The 21,639-nt window shown below is 38.9% G+C and overlaps 4 protein-coding genes across 11 annotated transcripts; 1 reads left to right on the top strand and 3 right to left on the bottom strand.

Annotated features, from left to right (window-relative positions):
• Positions 1 to 1,529: 1,529 nt before the first annotated feature.
• On the bottom strand, positions 1,530 to 6,483 carry LOC100115818 (transcription elongation factor SPT5-like). Its single transcript, XM_001600387.6, has 10 exons — positions 6,040 to 6,483; positions 5,634 to 5,962; positions 5,283 to 5,517; positions 4,982 to 5,211; positions 4,419 to 4,911; positions 3,980 to 4,322; positions 3,325 to 3,902; positions 2,872 to 3,254; positions 2,440 to 2,787; positions 1,530 to 2,353 (listed from the first exon to the last, which is right to left on the bottom strand). The coding sequence occupies exons 1-10, from the start codon at positions 6,054 to 6,056 to the stop codon at positions 1,989 to 1,991; spliced, it is 3,321 nt and encodes a 1,106-aa protein (XP_001600437.1). The 5' UTR covers positions 6,057 to 6,483; the 3' UTR covers positions 1,530 to 1,988.
• A 430-nt stretch (positions 6,484 to 6,913) lies between these two features.
• LOC100679007 lies at positions 6,914 to 12,455 on the top strand. Its single transcript, XM_003427968.5, has 5 exons — positions 6,914 to 7,524; positions 7,706 to 7,929; positions 10,373 to 10,641; positions 10,714 to 11,162; positions 11,236 to 12,455. The coding sequence occupies exons 3-5, from the start codon at positions 10,415 to 10,417 to the stop codon at positions 11,703 to 11,705; spliced, it is 1,146 nt and encodes a 381-aa protein (XP_003428016.1). The 5' UTR covers positions 6,914 to 7,524; positions 7,706 to 7,929; positions 10,373 to 10,414; the 3' UTR covers positions 11,706 to 12,455.
• On the bottom strand, positions 8,001 to 10,450 carry LOC100115735 (COP9 signalosome complex subunit 7b). 6 transcript variants are annotated; one of them, XM_031926799.1, is made up of 4 exons: positions 10,345 to 10,450; positions 9,238 to 9,918; positions 8,988 to 9,165; positions 8,001 to 8,374 (listed from the first exon to the last, which is right to left on the bottom strand). In XM_031926799.1, exons 2-4 carry the CDS (start codon positions 9,907 to 9,909, stop codon positions 8,331 to 8,333), a joined length of 894 nt encoding a protein of 297 aa, XP_031782659.1. In that variant the 5' UTR covers positions 9,910 to 9,918; positions 10,345 to 10,450; the 3' UTR covers positions 8,001 to 8,330. The 6 variants fall into 6 exon arrangements, with proteins under 6 accessions (XP_031782659.1, XP_001600374.2, XP_032454579.1 ...); XM_001600324.5 differs by having other exon boundaries at positions 10,100 to 10,382; XM_032598688.1 differs by having other exon boundaries at positions 8,001 to 8,370; positions 10,100 to 10,382.
• On the bottom strand, positions 11,988 to 20,905 carry LOC100678977 (vascular endothelial growth factor A-A). Of its 3 annotated transcripts, none has more exons than XM_003427967.5 (6): positions 20,516 to 20,905; positions 16,035 to 16,137; positions 15,517 to 15,731; positions 15,261 to 15,371; positions 14,526 to 14,710; positions 11,988 to 13,514 (listed from the first exon to the last, which is right to left on the bottom strand). In XM_003427967.5, exons 1-6 carry the CDS (start codon positions 20,666 to 20,668, stop codon positions 13,349 to 13,351), a joined length of 933 nt encoding a protein of 310 aa, XP_003428015.2. In that variant the 5' UTR covers positions 20,669 to 20,905; the 3' UTR covers positions 11,988 to 13,348. The 3 variants fall into 3 exon arrangements, with proteins under 3 accessions (XP_003428015.2, XP_016839508.1, XP_032454577.1); XM_016984019.3 differs by having other exon boundaries at positions 15,517 to 15,734; positions 20,516 to 20,903; XM_032598686.1 differs by lacking the exon at positions 11,988 to 13,514 and having other exon boundaries at positions 13,824 to 14,710.
• Positions 20,906 to 21,639: the final 734 nt, after the last annotated feature.

Below are 21,639 nucleotides of genomic sequence, written 5' to 3'. Positions count from 1 at the left end.
GCGCTTCTTTATGCAGCGAAGACGAAGCGAGCGGACAAAGGAGATCTCGGCTCGCCGCGGGAAAATATAAAGAAGAGTGGACCAGTCGGGGGAGGTATACGCGGGGATAGAGATTTTTTCCGGGAAATAACGAGCCACGATCGAAACGAAGACCGTGCACGCTTCGTTTTCGGTTAGACTTGAAGACTCCCAGGTCGTAAAAATGCGGGCTTTCGCCGCGTGTGAGCTGCCGGAAAACGAATTAAAATCTTCGATGATGAATATAGCGGCTCTGCCGGCAGTGGTAGGCGCGTAGCTCTTTGTATGCATGGGAAAAGAAGTCAGAGTCTTCAATGGGGGCGGCGCACTCGATGAAAATTATGAGGGTATGCTGGCGTGGTTTGCGCTACGATGAAAATTGAGTTGATCTATATGCCTGCATTTGGGGATTTAATTTGCTAGCAAAGCGTTGCATGCTGGTTTGAAGATTAACTGCAGCGGATGTCGAGAATTTATTGGGTGATTTTCGTTTTTTTAAATTGGAACATCTGAAAATGATGAGCTTTAATTAGTAAGGGTGATTTATAATGCAAGGCTGGCTCTTTTCTAAATAATCTAAAATTATATTTTGAAGAACAAATCGTATTTGAAATTCAAGGAATCTGGGTTTCAAAATAGATTTGAGCGCGATGATTACTATGCGCGCGGCGTCCTATTCGGCTTGAATATGTAATTTTTCGATTTGTTCAAAATTCTGTGAAGCCAGAAGTAGGCAAACTTCCTTTTTAGTCCCTACGAAGCGTTAGCGCTACTACAAGTTAAAATTTCCAAAGCGTCCTGCACGGCGATTTAAATTATACTCGAATTCGACAATAAACAAGAAAAAACTGCCCTAAATCACGTTACTCACTGCACCGCCATAAGTCATTCCATTACCGTCCAGCAAAATATAAATTTATTTTCGTTGCTTGTTTTCACACCGATAAATTTCCCGCAACTAAGCGTCGACAAAAAAAATCCCGGGCTCGATTCATGAGTACCAGAAATCGTTTTCGCCGCAAAAAAGCTCCATGAAAAGTCAAACAGACTTTTATTTGATTCCCGCTCATTACAAAGGAAAAGCCCGGTCTGTTATTAAGGGGAGGCGCAACTGAAAAATCCCGCGGCAGGAAAAGCGTGTGTAAAAAGCGTCGAGCGCCAGAAGGGTGCGGCAACAAAAAGTCGACGCGAGCGCGCGCGCGCGCGCGCTCGGTTCTCATGCGCTGCTCGCACCCCAACTAAAGTTTACTCTATGGAATAATGCACTTTGTTCACGCGGATGTGAGACATTCGATGTTCAAAATATTACACGTTTTTATGTATATGGTAAAATTTTTGTTCAAATCTAATGCTAGCTGAATGTTTGAACTGTTAGCGTTATTTGTCAGTTAATTTTTTTAGTAGTTTTAATACGAGATTTAATGTATGGTTAGTCAAGCAAATGTTAGAACTTGTTAACAGGATGATACAAAATGCACAATCGAAACAGAAGAATATAATAAAAACTAGCATTATGATTTGAGTTCTTTTTTATTTCAAAATAAAGAGCCACCGTCGCTGTTTTTTGTCAAATGATCTATGGCTACATTAACTTAAAAATATTCTTATTTTTAATATGGCTTTATCGTCACATAAAAACTTATAAAATCTACTTATAAGTTTTTGTTTTATGAGCTATAACTTGGTGAATTTCAAATTCTAATCAAGCGTGAAAACTAAAAAATACTAAACTTTGCTATTAATCAATAACATAGCAGAATATCTAATATAGTTAACAAATGTTTGGTAACTATCACATGAGAACTAAAGGTAATGTACCTTTAATATAACTATAATAATATTTATAGTACTTTCAAGTAAAAACATAAAAAAAAAAATTGCTTAAATACCTTAAAAGACTTAAGGAACTTGAGATATCTTGACTCAAATACTGTAAAGTTGAGCATATTCAATATTATGCTTGCATAAAATTATTCACTTTCATTTGGTGATGAATTGGCATTAGGTGAAGATGGTGAGTATGAAATTGCATTTCTGTTTGGCGATGAATTTATACTCGGAGAAGCTGGCGAGTATGAAAGTGTTTTTCTAATTGGCGACGAATTTATGCTGGGAGACGCTGGTGAGTATGGAATTGTATTTCTCTTTGGCGATAAATTTATACTAGGAGAAGCTGGCGAGTATGGAATTCCATTTCTCCTTGGTGATAAATTTATACTGGGAGAAGCTGGTGAGTATGAAATTTGTACATGATCCGGTGAGTCTGGAGTCTGTACATCATTTAGCGAGTATGGACTTCCTACACGGTCCGGTGAGTCTGGAGTATCTACATTATCTACAATAATTGTAAAACAACAATGTTTTTCGTTCGTCCTTAATTTTTTTTCGATTATAATTTCAAAAATGAAACGTTTTATTCACCTGCCAACATGGAAGCATTGGATTCTGTCGGAGAAGAAGGCGTATAATTTGGACTCATAAAACCCATGTCTGAGTGAGATGGCGTTATGCCACCGCTGCGACTTGGACTAACAACACTCATCATTGGGCTTGCACTTGGGTCCGGATCGTACATCGAGTTAGAGGATTGAGACTCTTGATACATAGGTGAAGCAGAAGGTGCATCATCCGGATCATCTAAATCGTATTCGCTATTTCGAGCTGGTGTATTCGCTACAGTAGGATCCCAAGCTCCAGTATTGCGAGGAGTATTTCCTCCTTCCGAATGCGAAGGCGTAATCGAACCATAGTAGGGAGTACGAGAACCAGCTGGTAAAATCATCACATTTATTATAATAACGTTGAATTATAATAAAAATCGAATCTTAGTAATAAATAAAGTAATGTACTTACTGTCATACATTGGTGTCTGTGCACCTTGCATAGGCGTTTGCGAACCATGCATTGGTGTCTTTGACCCATCTTGCCTTGCTCCGTACATCGGCGTTCGGCCTCCTGCACTGTACGTAGGAGTGTAGTTATTTCTAGGAGTGCCATTCGGTCCTAGTTGTGCAAGATTCATAATATGAGATCGATCTACTGAAATTGTCTGACAGGGTGAATGCAACTCGACCCTGACTGCACTTTCTGTGGCATCTTTTACAAAGCCAATGTTTCCTTTGTAAGGTCCCCCTGTGATTCTGATCGTTGTTCCAATCAATTTTTTATCACGAGTAGGATATGAACCACCGAAACTGCTGTGAACACGAGCCTTTCCTTTTTCTTGTTGCGGACTTCTGTAATTATAAAAAAAGTTTGACGTTTGCTTCTAGAAAAATATCATGAAAAAACATAATTTACACTTACACGTCAGAGCGCGTAGGTGATGCAAAAGGATAGTTTGTCAGCTCAGCAATTAATTCTTTTTTACTCTTGAGTCCTCCAACTAGCTGCAGATGTCTCGTTTTACAAACAAATATACCACCAGAATGGATGTAGACTTTAGAATACAGGAAAGCGAAATTTCTATAGAGGTGCTTTATCTCTCCTTCTCTGCCGGAGTGTGGTCCATCTAATACTTTTACGATATCTTTTCTCCTAATGGAATCTTGGTACATATCCAAAGCAGTAGTATTCCTGTTTTCGTTATACTTGGTCAAAGATACGGGTGAGGCCTGAACAACGTTACCATGCATTGACAGAACTTGAAAGTTATCGCGTTCAAGTCGCACGATCACGCCCACAGTTTGTGGTTCTAGTTGCACGAGATCACCCCATTGAAATTTGCCTAGGCGATCGACACCACTTGCCATGTCTGGACAAAGTTGAAGGTTGATTGGTAGCACTTCAAGTTCGTGCATTGACACGTCAGAAAACAAAACGATACGATTTTCTTCAATTCGCACAATTAGACCGGTGTCTCCTTCATATTTACCCGCAAGGACCTGAAAATTCATATCACATATTAAAATCTTTTTTTTATTCTGAAAAACTCTATTTTTAATTACTTAAACAAACTAACTTTAACATGATCTCCAATGTTAAAATACTTCCTTAATTCACGGGCCATAAACTCTATGGGTTCATTTAACTCCTCATGGCTTGGCATAACCATTATTTTATTACCATCGATAGAAACTATTTTTCCCTGCAAGTGGATCAGTTCACCTTCATTAACTTTCACTTTGTCTCCAGTACTGAAATTACACATTTGATCAAATTTTGCACCAGGTCCAGTAGCAGGTGCATCACTAAGTTCAATATCAATGTTTTCAGGAGAATCTTCAAAGTGCTCTATTTCTTCTAGTGTTGGTTTTATTCCTTCACTTCTGATAGCATTGATGTTGAAGTGTTTGAAAAGAAAACTGAAAAATTGTATTTTAATTATTATTATTGTTGTTGTGCAATTGCATTATTATTGTTAAATTACTGAAAAAAAAAACAATTTGTATTTTACTAACCCCTTACGAGAATAATGATTTCCTTCAAAAACAAGATAATCTCCATTGCTTGTTACTTCACCTCCTATTGACCTTATTGCTTCAGGATCAAAAGGTTTGGCTGGTGGCCTGGTTTTTTTGCGTTTAGTAGACTCAGCTTCCTCTGACATTAATCTCAATGCCCCACGTAATTTTTGATAGTCAATCCTTGGTAACAGTCTTAAATGCACTTTATTTTGTGCCAGCTCGATGTAATCCACTTGAGCTAAGTCATCCTTGTATATTCCTCTTTTTATTCGAACCCATTGATTTGGCTTTATATTTATACTTGAAGTTACCCTGAGGACATCTACCATTTCATTTAAGGGTACCATTTGTTGTTTCCAAAATCCCAATTTGAGATTGTTAACATTCTCAATGGCAGCTTTCACATGAACTTGTTTGTAAGCTTCAATGTAAATGAAACCTTTTATTCCTTTCGGTGCAACAGCTGATTTTATTACTAATGGACTATCTGCAAAAAAATTAATTAATTAACTAACAATCAAGATCCATTCTTAACTAAATAAACTTTAATACATTACTTGTGTATTGATAAGTGAGAAATTTGCGCATGAGCAAGAGTACAGTATTCATTTCTTCACCAATACGACATTTTACTAGCCAAAGATTTGGATCCTTTATATTAGGTAGCAGTGTTTGCTGAGTAATCTCATCATTCATATGTTCTCCATTTCCAAAATGATGAGCTACTCTTGCTTCATTTGCATACTTGTTCCTAAGATACTCTTCGATCTCTTCTTCTTTATGTGAGCTACAAGGAAAAAGAATCATATCACCGTAAGCATTACAGTTCATTAAGAAGTTAAAAATTTGTATACTAACTCGAATATGTCGGAGATCCTTCTTCGACCCTCGATTTCTCTAGCTGTTGGACCAACTTCGTCAATTTCATTTTCGACAATGCCAAGCTCGTGGGCACCATCTTCCCATTCTTCGTCATCCTCGAGATCATCATCCACTTCTGCCTCTTGCAGAATGAAATCGCTGACACCTGTCTTGGCCTTCTTTTTAGGCTTTTTGCGAGTTTTTTCTTCCTCATCATCGGAATAACTGTCATCTATGAAAATAAGTATCAGTTGGTAAATTAATGCACTGGTTAGAATACACGGGCAAATGTGCAATTTCAACATGTCCCTTGAAAAAAATTTGAAGAATCACAAGAAGCATAAATACCTGAGCCTTGACTGGATTCGCTCTGTCTTTTGCGCCGAGTACTACCGACATTGGACGCCTTCTCCATAGTCTCGTCTTCTGACTCCTTGTTGATTTCCTCATCATCCGATCCTCTCGCGACGTCGTCTTCAGAGAGCTGACCAGTCTCTGTTTTGCCAACGTATTCCTTCTTGATTCCCTCATCGTCCGATTCTCTCGCGACGTCATCTTCAGAGGGACCAACCTCTGTCTCGCCAACGTATTCCTTCTTGATTCCATCATCCGATTCTCTCCCGACATCGTCTTCATCAGATTGACTAGACTCTGATGCCTCGTCGTTTCTGTCGGAACTGCGCTCGACGCAAAGAATCACACAGTTTAACACCAATTACAAACCAAACCATCATCACCAAGAGTTCATCCTTACCCAGAACTCGAAGACATCGTCTCCGCACGCACTGACACTATTTTACGCAAAACAAAGCTTCAAATGCGTATGCACCAACTACTTACTTCTTTCTTCCTCAGTCGCGTAAGTACATACACCTACTTACTTCTTTCCGTCTGACGATCGTCGTGCGACTAAATGAACACGAGAGTCTAGACAAAGAGCCACTACTAGTCGCGGTCCAGACTTGTTTTGTTTAGCTATTGGAAGCCATAAACAATGACGCCATGTTGAAAACCGGGATTTTCTATATAGCCTTGATGACTTTAGTTCGAACTTTGACGAATATGTTTTTCTGCGATGATATCGTCGTATGAAATATAGAGCTGCAGGGGCGAGCCGTGAGTTTGTCGAATTCCAAGAAATGTAGTTCCAGAAATCGCGGGGCTGCAAGTAACGATGTGTGGCGCGCATATATAGGTATCGAATACCACTTCGGTATGATGCGTGTCGAAGTGTAAACAAAGAGTCTGGAAGAGTGTTTTGAATCAGTAAGTTCGCTATAGGCACCGTACATTCACACGAGGAAATTGTACACTTAGTTTTATTCATTCATTACATTGCGTGTTTGCTAATCAATTATGGTATTTTATTTATTGCTTCCTATTATAGTAATAATAATGATTTTTATTGCCGTACGTTGTGAGTACGGCGCAAAACCATTCTTTCGTATTAGATCATAAAAACGGCATTGTTTAAACTTTAAGAATTTTTAATACGCATATTTTTACTGTAGGCATATGATATATATCACTACATAGCGATTTGCGAATCAGATTCATATTTGAAATTTAGGCGCGTAGCCCAAGAAAATTGCTGATCAAAACGATTCCTTCCTTACCATACCTACAGCATTGTCGTGTGTCAGTTGAGCGTACATTTTTTCGTTATTTTACCAAGTCTATTTTTCTAATTGAAAGACGTGAGCATTTGCACCTCAAATATACATCATATATTAAGTTTCTTAAACCAGCATCGACATATTCCTTTAAAATTAAGTTCTGGCGTTTCATAAAATATTGTTGCTCGTATCGTAAAATGCTTAGCTTAAAACGAGCGATAAATTGCAACTTGACGTATACCCTCAATAACCCTGTAATTTGGATGGCATTCGGATCCCGAAAAGTTCTGAATAAAAAAAGTTGGATTTTTAACAATTGCTCCCTGACCAGCGCAGTAAACACGTTTCGGAGCCGCCGTTGGCGCGTCGGCGCAGAGCAGACCGCGGCTTTCCCGCCACTTCTCACAACTACACTTGCACTTCGTCTGCAAACACACAAAGCGTAGCGTCGGAGTCGTTCCCTTTAATCCCTTTAATTTTCTTGTAAATTTTTTAATTTTACCAACTATTACTCCGGAGATGCCAGTAGTTCGTATTTTCCCATGACGTTAAGATGAAACCATCTAACAAACGGATCAGAGTGACTAAGGAATCTACTATCGATGACATTGCTACTTCTTGTGGTAAGTAAATATGGATTTACTTTATTGCACTAGAATCTTGGTTTATTTGTTTGTAGTTTTGCATTGCTAATAAGGGATGGCATGTTGTTTAAATTATTCAGAGAAAATTGTGAACAAATCTTTTCAACTTACCATACCATACCAAGGAATTTAATTTCTTTAATATAACGTATATTTTCAGCTGGCATTGCTAAGACAATAGGCGCTATTGGAAAAGCTCACACCTGCTTATTGAAAACCAACAAAGTCATTATCAAACATTTGTTGTCACTTGAAGAAGAAAAAAAGAAATTGAATTATAGCCAAATAGGACAATCATCTCAAGAAGCTGACGACGAATCCTCAGACAAATCTACAGAAGAAACTGCTGCATCATTAGCAACTCAATAGAAGGCAGCAACAGAGGTATGAAATAATTATTTAAATTTCATAATAACAAAAGTAGTAGGTTAGTATGGTGTAATAAAAAATGATTATTTAAAAAATATCCATTATTTTATTCATAACTTAGTGTTTTTAGATACAAAGCTATAAGGCCATATATATTTATAATCTACCAAGTAATCGCCTTGGAGAACTGACTTTTACAATTTCTATGACAGCTGTAACTTTGTTGATTGTTTGTATTTTTACTACTATTTTGCTTAACTTATTTAGATGATTTTAGAATAAACATATATTAGTATTTATACATAAATACATGAAACAGTTTTTTACAGTCTCTGGCAAGTAGTTATCAAAAAAGATTATAAAAATGCTTTTCTCATTCTCAACAAATTAACATAAATTATTATACTTTAATATTGTCACTCATTCAAGGGAAATCGAGCTGTTTTTCGTAGAAGTCTTTCTGGAATAAAAGAAATATAAGCTTATTTATAGTAGGTTCTCGAAAGAAATCTATATTTCTAAAATCTTAACTGATTATTGAAAATTAATTGATTTATGATTTTATAAAATGTTTGATAAATACAGAAAATAAAGAAGGATGTTCAAAACTTCATGATCGAATCTTATATAAAATGTTGTTGAAAGAGATCAAAACATAGGAAAAAAGCATGAAGAAAAAAATTATTCTAAGGATAGGATTTAAAGAATATCTTACAAGAAAATTAGAAAGTCTCCTAAGTGTGAATAATATTTAGTAACAATCAAAAAATAATTTTTAAAAACTTTTATTTCAAAATTAGTAATGCGATAGTAGTTTTATGTATGAAAGCAGCATTAAATAATTTAATAAAATTAACGGTAAAAGACATTATATATCATTTTTTTCTTGCATTTTCTTGTTTTAATTTATCACAAAACTTCTTTTTTGCTTGATTATCTATTTTGAATTATAAGGTTGTAGAATACTTTGTTAACTGATCATGATAGATGTTTTTGTGATGGCAGAATAAGAATTGAATGCTGTAAAGAAGTTGCAGAACTGAACCAGGAAGCTTAGGTCTTCCAGAACTTACCACCTCGCATGCTCTTTCCTTTATGCATTTTCTTTTTCATGTCAAAAAGTGATAGTGGATTACATAAAGCTTCTCTAGAGGCATCACTAGTTCCAGAACCAGAGCCTCCAGGTGCCATGTCGGCATCTTGAAGGGAACTTCCAGGTTGAGAAGCTATTGTTTTCTTAACAAATGCGATCTTAAAAAAAAAGTGATATATTAAGATATGAGAATAGTTTACCAATAAGATACTATGCATTAAATTATTTACATCTTTTTGGATTTTATCCTTGTGTTGAATCGCTCGAGTCTTCTCACTGTTGGCTTTATTCACTTGCTGTTCTATACAGTTCAAGATATCGCTGCAGGCCTGTCCCCATTCTGCAAGAGTTTCAGCCACAGCACCTGCATCTCCTGGCCTGACATCTCGTCCCAAGCCAGTATAGTCCACTTCTAATTGAGAGTTCTTCTGATCCAATTTACCATGTATGATGTCGGCATAAATTGCCTCGATAATCAGATCCTCCAAATCTCTCACATTCTTTATGTCCAATTCTTCCAAGAGAATCGAGTAAGGTATACACCTAGACTTGGTAGCTAATGTGACAATGGTTAAGTGCTGAAGCTTCTTCTTCTGCACAGGTGTCAAATCGAGCAGTTGGCTCTTGTTCGCCAGATACTCCTTGTATGTTCCATAAGCGAAGAGGTTCAGTGTGTTCCAGTACTCGGCGTGTGGGCTGTTCTCTAACTCCTTAATATTAGGCATATCTAAGAGTTCGCCGAAAACGTGAACTCCAGGCGTCTCGACCGCCTGCTTTATTAACTCTAGTGCAGCTGCACCTTTGGCAGTCTTGGCCAGCAAAACAAATTGCTCCAAGGGGTTCGTCGCCGCCTTCTCCGTGCTGGCTGGCGCTTCAGCTGTTGCTGCTTCCGAGCTCGTCATTTTACTTCACTGCGGAGAAACAAGGAGAATGATATTTCTTTTCCAAGGGCTTTGTGAATTTGTCTTTCTATGTATGTATGGATGTACAGGTTAGATTCGCGAAAAACCGTTTTCCTCTACATGGAATTACGTCGAGGATGATGACAAGTAAATTTATCCGCATATTTCCAAGGGTGAATCGTGTACCTACCTATTTATGATATATTACACTACAAAAATGATTATGTTTCTCCTTCAGTCGCTCTTGTTTACAATCTCTATCGTGCACAAACTGGCATCGTCGATTCGCCGCGAGTGACCGAGTGACGCTTAATTCGTTTGTCTCGCACACTCGCGCAATAAAATGACGCATGGGTTGGTAAAGTAGATACCGACGAATCCAACAAAATTTCAAATTTTTACATGTTCCTCTTTCTTTCGTCTTACAATACTTACTTGAACAATTTTTAACTTTTGAATTTAGTTTCAGGTAGCGGGCGAAAAAGAAAAACAAAAAGGCATCAAAATGAACCAGGACTACTCGAAAGCTGTTTCATTTACGAACAGCTACTTTGCCCTTGCTGATGGACTCGTCACTGGTCTGGAAAACTGCTTAGCCGAAAATGTCGTATTGGATTGGTTCGGTAAAACAATCAAGGGAAGAACTAATGTTGCTGCTTTTATGAACAAACACAAGGTCCATTCGAGACACGTCTTCAACGACATCAGTCCGACAGACAGCATTGGCTATAAGTAAGCATCACTGTTCTAATAAATTTAAACAAATATGTCCAAGTTTTACAATAAATTGTTTTTTTTTCGCAGCAAAAAACCAACTCGTCGAAGCCGTAGACGAACGTCCAGAAACTCGAACAGCTTTCTAAACTCCAGTGGCAATATCGTAATCGAGAACCGATTGAACTCTATCACTACTCCGGAAAATGAAACCGTCTCCAACGGCGATAGATCTCGATCTTCCAGAAAAATGGACTCGGAGGGAAATCACGTAAAGGAAAGTGATATTACTATCGAGCTGCACGATGACGACGTCAGTACGCTTTTTAAACTGGAGAACATCAAGTCAACGAACGTCGAGGAAATCGAGGCTAAAATTAGCCAGATTAGCTTGGAGGATAAATTGAAAAAGAAGTCACCGAAAAAACGGGAGTACGAGGAAGTTGACGGACGCGGAAACATAAGCGTATTGGAGTCGTCAATGAAATACGTGGAAGCGCATGGTGAAATTCTATTTTCCAAGAAGTCCCGCAGACAAAGTTAGTATTAAGTCTCATAATTATCACCGTGTATCGCGCTACTCGTGATACTAATTTTAATTCATTTTTCAAGGTGACTGGAGTGAGTGCAAGTTAATTTTATCGAGTTCAACGCATACGTGGAGGAAACCCAGTAAACTGCAGATCGCTTATTCTTCGCAGCGAATTAGTTTACCGCAAATGAGATCTTCAAATAACAACACCATTCAACTCGAATCATCCTCGAGTCTCGATCAAGTAAATGAACTCTGCAATAACTTGATCCCAAATAGTAATAAATTTGGAGGGTATCTTAGAAACATCAATCGCGCCAAGGAAGAAAATGCATTTTTGAAGAGTCTCGATGAGCATTTATCAAGAAATGAAGCGAATAAGTTAGGTTTATCACCGAAAAACTTCAGCGGACAATTGGTTTTTCAAAAGACAAATAGTGATGATGAAGAAGACTCCCTGGATAGCTTTATATTCAATCACTTGATTCATGTGATTATTTATGAAGGTAGAAGTCGATGCAGGATGAATTTGTCTCAAAAATTTATCTAGCTCGTATTATTTTAAGCGGAAAAGCAGAAAGAATCTTTTAGTATAGGATTGATTTTATCCTTTTTGGATGTTTATTAGTAAGATTTACATAGTTATTTTAATTATTCTTTACAGTAGGGAACAAAATTACCTCGCTTCAATATATCAAAATGAAACGCGTTATATATACGTTTCATTTACTTTTATTATTAATACTGGCTAACCAAAAAAGTATGAGTAATGATCAAAAAGTTCTTAAAATTCAACAGTATTGTATTTTAAATTCTATATTTCGTACTAGTATTTTTGTACTCAATATTTTGTTTTAATTAGTGCTATTAGCAACATTTACTGTGAAACATAAGTTTTTGGATTCTTCCAGAGATTATAGACTGTTAGTTAGAATAACAGTTAGAAGCACGCTCAATCAAGTGTTTTTCGATCAAAACAGGTATAAATATTCGTCTTAAAGAATTATTATTGCAAATATACCCTTATTAAATATTGGACTTAGTAGTGTAAAAAGTATTCAATGATCTGATCGTTGTATTAAGGAGCTCTCTTCCTCATAAAAGTGCCTTATAAATGTATATTAAGAACGAATTTTCAAGTATTCGATAGTATTATTCAAGTATCAAATACATCACATTATTCGATTTTGTAAATGTTAACGCATATAGCAGTGGTATGTGTATGTAATTCATATATTTAAAGTTATATCTAAAATACATTTATCAATAGTTATAGTAATAAACTACGCCGTAGTCAATATTTAGCGTAATAAAATTCATTTCTTTATTACAATAAAATCCAAAGTATTTAAGTACAATGCGTTTCAACTAAAAATATGATTTGAAATACTTCATAGCTCGCTTTCTATATCTAAAAAATATTTAACATAAAACTGTAACGTACAACATTGATCATATCACAATAATTAAAACTAAATCTCGTAAAATATAATACCATTATAAGTACACAAACAGCTTAAAATACTTTAACTTCATCTGCAGAGTGCAGTCTTCCGAGCGTTAGAAGACCGGACGCAAAGTATAATATGGAATATATAAAATACTTCAAGGCTTAAGTACTCGGTGCCATCGGATCGGCCTTGCAACCATAAATTATTGATCGACGAATGTATTACAAACGTGACGCAATCATTTTTATAGAAGCGATTAGCGCGTCGTTTACAAAATGAAAAAATCTATTTACAAATGCAGTCGCGCTTCGAAAAAAAGTGTATGCGCGCGTTTAAAAAGGCGACGAACACGGGAGCGCACAACATATCGAGTCGCGATAATGATATGTGCAAAGTAAAATACGGCGAATTGCCGACGTTTCTTCTCGCACCTGGGCTTGTATCTCCTTCGCAAGTGTATAAAGTGCTTATCTGAATTCCGAAGCGATAAAGTGCAGTGTGGGATTGTAATAATAATGTATTCCGATCGTATGCGGCGGACATTTTTTCACTGCGCTTCTTATTAATTCGTGCGGAAGTACCGTTAGTTTAGGCGTGGCTTCGCGCGTACCATATGCATTCCTTCGTCAACTGCGATATTCCCGATGATCGAAAAGTGTTGAAAATTGCACAATATGTTTGCACGAAAATAGACGGAGAAGAGTCATTGCGAGCGCAAAATCAATGTCGACGCAGGCCAAGTTCACTTGTACTCGGGATCCTCTTTGTGTTTTCTCCTGGGATCGCTGGCGTCCAGGGTGACAATGACGGGCGGTGTCTCCTTGGGTTTTCCAGTAGGCTGCCTGAAGTTATAACCGGTTCTCCTCTCGTCGCTAAACCAGTGCCTCGAGATCGGCAGGGGTTTGCAGCTGAAATCGAATTTTAATAATGTGGCTTGAGAATTTCAAATGCGACTGAGAGTGAGACGAGTGAGAGAATGTTGTAGAGAGTTTGTGGCGAAGATAAGACCGCGTGTAGGTGCGATTAGTCACATCGTCAGCATGCACTTTCAACTGTACAGTGATATCTTAATCACGAATTTGTTAAAAATGCGCTTTCATTGTCAGATAACGTGATGTTTGAAAACTATTCGTGGATTTTCCTCCACCAGATGTATTATTGTTTCGGGAATTCAAGTTATGTTAAGCAAAGTTAGCTTGCAATAATTTACTACAAGGAAGCTTTGAAATGTATTTATTCAATCCCATTGGTCTAAATACAGTCATTTTTATGTTACACAAGTGTATATTAGAATCGAGAAAAGCGGATTTGAAATAATTACTATTGTTACTCCATTAAACTATTGGTTATTTATACTAACTGCTCTTGCATCAGTTTGTACTATGTGTTCTTTGGAAGATAATTAATAATACTTTACAAGTGACTTATCGACGCGATTAAACAGACTTGTTTATCGTCAGTGCGCAGTTTACCGTCACCAACGTCAATGTTAATATTTATACACTATTGCAAGTGTTAAATTAGTTCGAAGATAATATAGGAAGTCATTTGTCGTTATTTATGCTTACAATAGAAGAAAATTCAATCAACTAAACTAAAACATAGCCGTTCATAGTTCCGAAAAAGAAACCCATCACCTCGTTAAAATTAATAAAATCTCTTCGCATGTTTTCAGCAAAACATACGAGCGAGAACTCTAAAGTAAATAGCAGCCGCAATAAGAAACGAGCAAAATAGGTGTCAAGGATTAAAAACGAAACGTCGACCGCATTAAAAATGCCTACACCTCTGCATGAGTCATGCTCGTAGCGAAAGAAAGTGCAGTGCGTATAAGCTCGTTGCGATTATTCAAAATCGGTGGTAGTGAAAAAAAAAGTGTTAAAGATATGCGTATCTATTTGGTCGATTCGCGTTCGCACCTGCATAGGTTCTGATCGAAGAAAAAGCCGGTGGAGCATTCCTCGACCTTGCGACACTGGCACGAGCAACTGCTTGCGTTCCAGTACTTCTTCTCGTTCTGCTGCCGGCACTTGTCCTCCTCGTCGAGGTTCTTGCATATGCACCTGCACTCGTGCTCGCTGTAGTACTGCTTTTCCGAGCAGTCCTGGGGGTAGGCACAAAACATAAGGCATTTCGTTAGATTTTCACGAGACTATTTGTATTTTTCGTGGGCGACACACGGTGCGATGCTTTGTAAGAACTGATTGCGACGAGACAGTGCGTTCTAGGATAATAGCGAGGGTCAACAGAGAATTTAACGTTTGGTGTTATAACACAGTCATTCGTATTTTATTTTCAATAATCGTGAACAGCGTAACTTGTATTATATTTATAGGAGGTATAGTGCGTCAGCGTGATATGTATCCGCACTCGCTTAATCAGTCCTGACCTAGTTGAGCGCTTTTATAGTCATGGGTTTGCTTTACAAACTTGCTTATTTGTATAATATCGTTGTAAGTGACAGTCATCAAGTGTGCGCGTAACAGAACATTAAGTAGAATGTAGCACCGGGAGAAGAATGTAAAAATTCGTATATTCATGTAGAGAGACTGCCTAGATATATCACATATACACATTAAAGCTCTGATTTCAAAAGAAGAAGCAATGACGAACAAGGCGTCGCCAGTCTATAACTAGCAGGTACGGCTGCGTACCTTCTCTTTGACTTTGCAATGGCACTTGCAGGCAGTGTGCTCCTCGAGCGGCACGATTTCTTTGAAGGCATTATACTGGCCCAAGTCTTCTTCGATCTTCGTTACGTGGATCTGAAAGAATGCATAAACGATATTTCACCGAAGACGATCGAGCTCTTTGCCTTGCAGCAATTATGCTTATCGGGAATAGCGCTGGATAGTCACTAGTAATTACAAAAGTGAAAAATGTAAAAATGCACAGCCTGCACAAACGCACCTCGTAATTACGTATCTCGGTGGCCGTGGGCTGGCAGGAGAGCAGCTCGTGGTTGCAGCATCCTCCGCAGCGTTTGATGCGCACGCAGCTGGGGTAGTAGACAGCCGCGGGGTCCGGATTCTCCAGGACCGGTACCACCTGCAGCTCCGGCATGCATACCGCTTGTTTCGCAACTATCGCGTTCGAGCGTTCAGCTCCGCCGAAACGATCTGTAACTGCTTTGCGCGACGATTTTTCGAAGATTTTTATATATTCTAACTTTTATTTTAATTTTTTAGGATATAACGACTCGAGGCTGAGGAATTCACGGGACGTGTGGAACGAAACAATGGAAAGTGAAAGGCCGCGATTTTGCAAGAGGCTCAAAAATATTCCAAAGCCGTGTCATTCACGCGTTGCCCTTGTCTATTGTGCTGCTCTTCCGGCCTGGAGCGCAATCAATGCAGTCCTTGTTTTTCGTCGCGTTTGAAAATTTCGAAAAACTCGCGACTCTCTACTATACAAATACGTGCACTTACAGCCAACGGAATAGGACAGCTCCGAGGGAATGACGTTGATCAGCTTGTAGAACTCCTCGACCGACTGCACCCTGTTGATCTGCTTAGCTAATTCTAACGATCTCTGAAACAGAAGAATCGAAGAAAGAATGCTTTAATCGTCGTGAAAGTCGCGCGTAGCCATTCATCTTCGTGGCTATTTACAGGTAAATTTATAATAGCAGCCGCGCATAGGTGTGTAGACTGCATACAATGAAGTGACTCAGACGCACACTCGGGTGCACGAGTCCTCAAAGTTCCATGCTCCTACGGATTCACCGCATTATGCAACGCCCACGCAAATCTCGCGTTTCCTCTTTTTTTTCACGTAAAATCACTTCGACTACGCTGTATCTACGTGTGTACCGACTGGAAAAATATTTGCGGAGTGACTATCGTAAATTTGGCCAATTATCCTATAACCGTTAATAAGTCGACGCTCTCGGCTTATTAGTTCTAGGAAGCTCGATAATCGCCGATCGCTGACGAATTCCTTGCGGCTTTTTTCTTTAATTTTGAAATCGAAAAGAGTATAGTTTTGCGGTTCCTATAATAGTGCCGCGGCGGCCAATGCAACGTTAGGGATTTCCGGATTTCGAGGAACAACGGCGCCGAAATCTTGCAGCATCCCGAGAGGGATAGATGAGTCACGTGAATCGGGTCGATTATTGCAGCATGCGTTTTTTGACCTTTTTCTGGCTTGTTACGTGGACATTTGTAAGAACGACGACGATTTTTTAGTTTTACTGCATTTCTCAGTCTATTTCGCTTCTGAAATTCGTAATTTTCGAGGTAATGAACGCCAGATCTGATTTTGCTTCCGTTTGTTGCGCATATTACGTCGTTGTTAACATCACCTGCGCAAATGTTTTTGCTCGAGTTGTCACGAGTTTCCGAGAAAAGTGCTGTCGTAGATTTTCGGAGAGACGAAAAAATTATAGCGAGACAAAATAGAGTCGTTGCGCGCTTTTTTACGTCTTTCCGCTGCGCTGTTGTTACGCCTCTATTATACGTAATAGAAAATGAGAAAAATAGTCTCTTATCGGTTGCAACGTGACGACGAATTTCATATTAGACGATTAGGTATTGTATACTGAAATGCGAAGTAAGAGTAACACGTTCACTTCGGAGCTTACGTAGATTTTAATGTCACCTTCGACCTTCGCGAAATCTTCTCAAGGCCTCGAGCATCCCGAGCGTGAAAGTACAAAGCTATAATTTTTGGTTTATACCACTTTTCTTTGTTTCTTTGTATCTAGAGTAATACAATAATAAACTATTAGTCGCGCAATTGAAATGTCAATATTGACGTCTATTTTTCATCGATTTATCACATATCAAACTCATCGAGTCACTGCGATACCGATCATAGATTCGACACAGTTAGAGAACAAATATTATACATGATTCACGATAGATAATATTCAGTGTATATAACGGAAACGATCAATTTGATCGTACGATTTTTCTCCACCGCACTTCCATCGAATGAATCACTTCTCGATATACACTGCAAATCTTATCACGCTTTAATGTTATAGAATTTCGTTTTCTGATAAAAAAAAAGGCCTCGATAAGCTACATGCAGGTGCGTGAAATACCTGCCTCGTTTCGTTAACCCCGCAGGTGCGAACACGGGAACTCGATACACAATGTAAAATTTTTCAATCGCTCCTCGATTACAATCAATTAACCTGTTATTCCGTAACGATCTCGTCTCAACTACCGTTGAAAGTGTAATCACGGCGCATGCAAATTTCAACCGATCGTTATGCAATCGAAAATTTCGATCGGCGTCCAATTTACATGGCGCTTTCAAAAATTTCAATGAATAATTAATCGCTACACGTGTACACCGTAAAATTTAATCACGGAGTATCGTAAACACCGAGATCCAATCAAGATAAATCGCTTCCCGAACAGCCGAAAAATGCATCTGACCTATAATCAGGTCTATCTCGCAACGGCAGCTTAAACAACCATGTCAAATTTCACGACGATTCCACCCGCAGGTATTTCTCTCTTATCAGATAATATATAGTCGTTGTGACTTCGTATCAATTATTATTCCCGTCTCGATCGCGCGGATAAAGTATGCGGCGGCTCTCTCGACGGTACATCCTCGACGTTATTGTCTCATATACATACGCTTCGACGTATATGACCTTCGCCGACACGTAGACCTCTAGATGGGATATCGAGGCGGAAAACGCGATGCCGGTATGGATACGATAATTAGAAGAGAACTTTATTTCGCGCTTATTATGCATTGACTGAGCGCTGCCTGTCGAGGTATTCCCGTCGAGCAGGTCTATGCATAATGATTATTATAAATAATGAAACTTTTGAGATGCATTAGTTGAATACGCATACATACCTATATACAGTTCCTTTTGAACATTTACTACGTTATTTTCTATTGGTTATAATGTTTAATGTAACATTTTAAATCTATTGTTTGCACAACTACTGGTTAAGTTCAGCCGATACAGGAACGTCCCTAATGTGGATATGTAAATAGTTGACAACGAAATTAAAAAAAGCAAAAATAAAACAACGACTGAGAAGATTAACAATATTTTTAAAACTTCTGTTAAAATGGAAATACAATTTTCGGGAGTCATGGTTCAAAGGATCTTCGCACGTGAGAAATCTCGACGACAGACTGACCCTTTTGCGATGTTACTCCGACTATTTAAAGGCAAAAACTGCAACTGTGTAACTTGACAATTCCCCCTACTGCAGATGAACTTTTTGAAATGCATAGCATAAAAAGTTCATCTCCCGTCGAAAATGAGATGCAGCAGCACGTCTCGGAAATAAATCAAAATTAGATTATCCAATACAATATATATATATATATATATAAGTATAGGTATGATCGAGCGGGGATCACCGCGAATAAGTTAATTTTCAAATTATCTTTGATAGACTACTGAAAATGCTAGTTATGCCAGAGATGACATCAAAACATGCAATTAAAGTTAGCAGCGTATGAAGATGAGTAACAATTTAAATACGCGAACGTAACGACTAAAATTTATTGAAAATTGCTTTACAATGTAAATACGAGCTTGTTCTTGCCATTTCGCATAATATATTACAACGTGACTCTGAATCGGTATTATAAAAACGTATGTGTATGCGTTTAAAGACTCGTATGAAGTTCAACAATCGCAGCCGCAAAAATTAACGACGGCTTGAGTACAGGGTAATAAGCAAAAAAGAAACTCGTTAATAGAAACGAAACAATACTTTTGACGCACTTCTGACGTGTATCATCAAAACAAACATCATAAAACTTGCGGTATACGTTTTCTCGTTAGTAGATTAGAGGCTCGTACGAAAAACTCAATCGTCTCTATCACAAAGCCCAAATTACTCATCCGTATACCCATACCATTTTCGTCTATCAGTGCACTTCCCCATACACACTGCATTTAAAAGGAAACAATCTCACAGCTTTCAACGCTCATTACCAATTGAATTTCACGGCACGGAGTTCGAGGAAAAACCCGCGTCGCCGCCGATAATAATTAGACGCATCGTCGCACCAACGTCACAGCTAACGAAGACGATCGCCGGTATAATACATTATATATACATGAGTGTCCTTTTTTCTCTCGCGACACTCGGCGCGCATTTCTAAATGCCGAATGAATGAGCGGTGAGTGTGTCTCGCAACTGCATCGCTTTTCTCGTTTACCGCTATAACGTGTGTGTGTGTGCGGCTCTGGAAAACGTACTTCAAGGTGTCCATGTAGTTGATGCGTGACTTATCCTTACGACTAACTTTGGCGCGAATGTAAATGCAATATCTATTTCGGTGTACGTGCGATTTTTTGCTCGGCGCTTTCTGGAAACCGTCTCTGCGTTGAATTATTACCGGGAAAATAAGATAAACAGTATCGTTTGGAGGCATTCGCGCGAACAATTGCATTTTATCTCTTTGTTTTGGCCCCGAGAACATGGGTTGACGATTTTTCGAACGAAGTCATACCGATCTTTTGCTCTCTGATAACTTGGAACTAATAATGAAGTCTTGGTTTTAATTTGCATTGAGGCATATAAGTTACGGAATACAAGTTTCGGGATTTCTCGCGCTTCGTTGCCGATTTTTCAACTCCACGCAAACAACTGACAATGCGATCGTTCGTAATCCTTTAATTTTATTTCAAGAGAAAAAAAGCAAAACAACAACCAAAGCACTAAAAATTCCAAGCCGCACGCACGAACAAAGTGAAAACCATTCCGAGAACTCGCGCCAACTCGAGAGAAAAGTTGTTTTGCCGGGCAACCTTGCAAATCTCATCAACATTTCGGTCATTCACTCAAACGCAACAGCGATAAACCAGCAGTGAATCGAAGCCGATGTAGTCGAGTCTCTCTCTCTCTCTCTCTCTCTCACACACAACGAAGCGGAAAAAGCGTTAGGTAAGTGCAAAAGGCACATGAATAAATACCACTAGCTGATTGTCGGGCGCGGCGGCGGCGGCGCCGCCGTTGGACCTCGATGAAATCGGTCCCGGAAACACGACTTCCCGGGGGTTTCCATGGTAGCCACCGGCCGCCAGAGCCGATGCGCAGCAGACTGCAAGCGCCGCAACGAACAGCATCTCGTCGTACCACTTTTGGACCACACTCACACAGTTTAGATAATACCGATCTTGCGACTTGTTTCGCAAAAAAAAAAGAAGCGAGAAAATCGGTTGCGCCGATTTTTTGGAAATACCGAGAGATCGTTTCGCGCGCGCGCGGAATCGAGACTAACGTGCGTCGTGGCCGCTGGCCGGACTCGCTCTACGCTACACTTGTAGAGAGCGAGTGTCGCGGTCCCCGCAAAAGCGCTCGCACACACGCACATGCGCTCGCGCGCTGATTTTTAACTCGCTTAGCTCCAACAGGTGGCTTGTGTGTGTGTGTGTGTGTGTGTGTATGTGTGTGTGTCTCTCTCTCTCTCTCCTCGGCTCCCACTCTTGAGTTTGTACGTGATGGCTGGCAGCTATACACACACTACTACTGTGCGATATATATTGCGCTGCTGATAAGTGGTGGGGCTAGTTGGCACGGCATTTGATATGATTGGAGATCGGTATGAGCCGGCGCCACGTGCTCTGGATTTCGACGGTCTGTTATTACCTTAACAGCTTCTGTGCTTCTTGAGGAAATGCGAGCGAAGCTTTGTTTTGTGTTTGAGTTGACTTGTTATGATTTACAATTTCACGCGGGTCTATAATTTTTATAGCGAGGACAGTAGAAAAAGATCGTTCGAATCAGACGCATTAGAAATATATATATACAAGCATCATCATGCGATTTCATCTAAAAATATTCTTGAAATACATTGATGAAATCGCGCCAACTGATTTGCAGAGTGAGCAATTGTAACACCGGATATTTATTTAATAATCGAGGTACGATTTGAGCGATATCGTTTTCTTATATAGCTGCGCGTTCAAACCTTTATCGAGATTACATTTCCTTTATTTTTTTTTCGACAGTCTTGATGACAGATTCGATACCGATTTCAAAGCTTTGATCAATGAATCATTTGTATCGCGTTACGATTAATTTTGTCGATATCGGT

This window comes from Nasonia vitripennis, chromosome 3, assembly GCF_009193385.2.
Source record: "Nasonia vitripennis strain AsymCx chromosome 3, Nvit_psr_1.1, whole genome shotgun sequence".
NCBI classification, from domain to species: Eukaryota; Metazoa; Arthropoda; class Insecta; order Hymenoptera; family Pteromalidae; genus Nasonia; species Nasonia vitripennis.
Note: the sequence above shows the minus strand (reverse complement) of the source record. Positions and strands in the feature narration are given on the sequence as shown.

Coding starts and splice junctions, on each gene's coding strand:
- LOC100115818 (XM_001600387.6), bottom strand. Junction 5,518..5,633: donor CGAATCCAGTCAAGGCTCAG/GTATTTATGCTT, acceptor TTATTTTCATAG/ATGACAGTTATTCCGATGAT. Junction 3,903..3,979: donor ACATTGGAGATCATGTTAAA/GTTAGTTTGTTT, acceptor ATGAATTTTCAG/GTCCTTGCGGGTAAATATGA.
- LOC100115735 (XM_031926799.1), bottom strand. CDS start 9,909: ATGACGAGCTCGGAAGCAGCAACAGCTGAAGCGCCAGCCAGCACGGAG. Junction 9,166..9,237: donor AGGATAAAATCCAAAAAGAT/GTAAATAATTTA, acceptor TTTTTTTTTAAG/ATCGCATTTGTTAAGAAAAC. Junction 8,375..8,987: donor AGGAAAGAGCATGCGAGGTG/GTAAGTTCTGGA, acceptor CTTTTATTCCAG/AAAGACTTCTACGAAAAACA.
- LOC100679007 (XM_003427968.5), top strand. CDS start 10,415: ATGAACCAGGACTACTCGAAAGCTGTTTCATTTACGAACAGCTACTTT. Junction 10,642..10,713: donor ACAGACAGCATTGGCTATAA/GTAAGCATCACT, acceptor TTTTTTTCGCAG/CAAAAAACCAACTCGTCGAA. Junction 11,163..11,235: donor CAAGAAGTCCCGCAGACAAA/GTTAGTATTAAG, acceptor TCATTTTTCAAG/GTGACTGGAGTGAGTGCAAG.
- LOC100678977 (XM_016984019.3), bottom strand. CDS start 20,668: ATGCTGTTCGTTGCGGCGCTTGCAGTCTGCTGCGCATCGGCTCTGGCG. Junction 16,138..20,515: donor CGCCCGACAATCAGCTAGTG/GTATTTATTCAT, acceptor CTTCTGTTTCAG/AGATCGTTAGAATTAGCTAA. Junction 13,515..14,525: donor TTCGATCAGAACCTATGCAG/GTGCGAACGCGA, acceptor ATTCGATTTCAG/CTGCAAACCCCTGCCGATCT.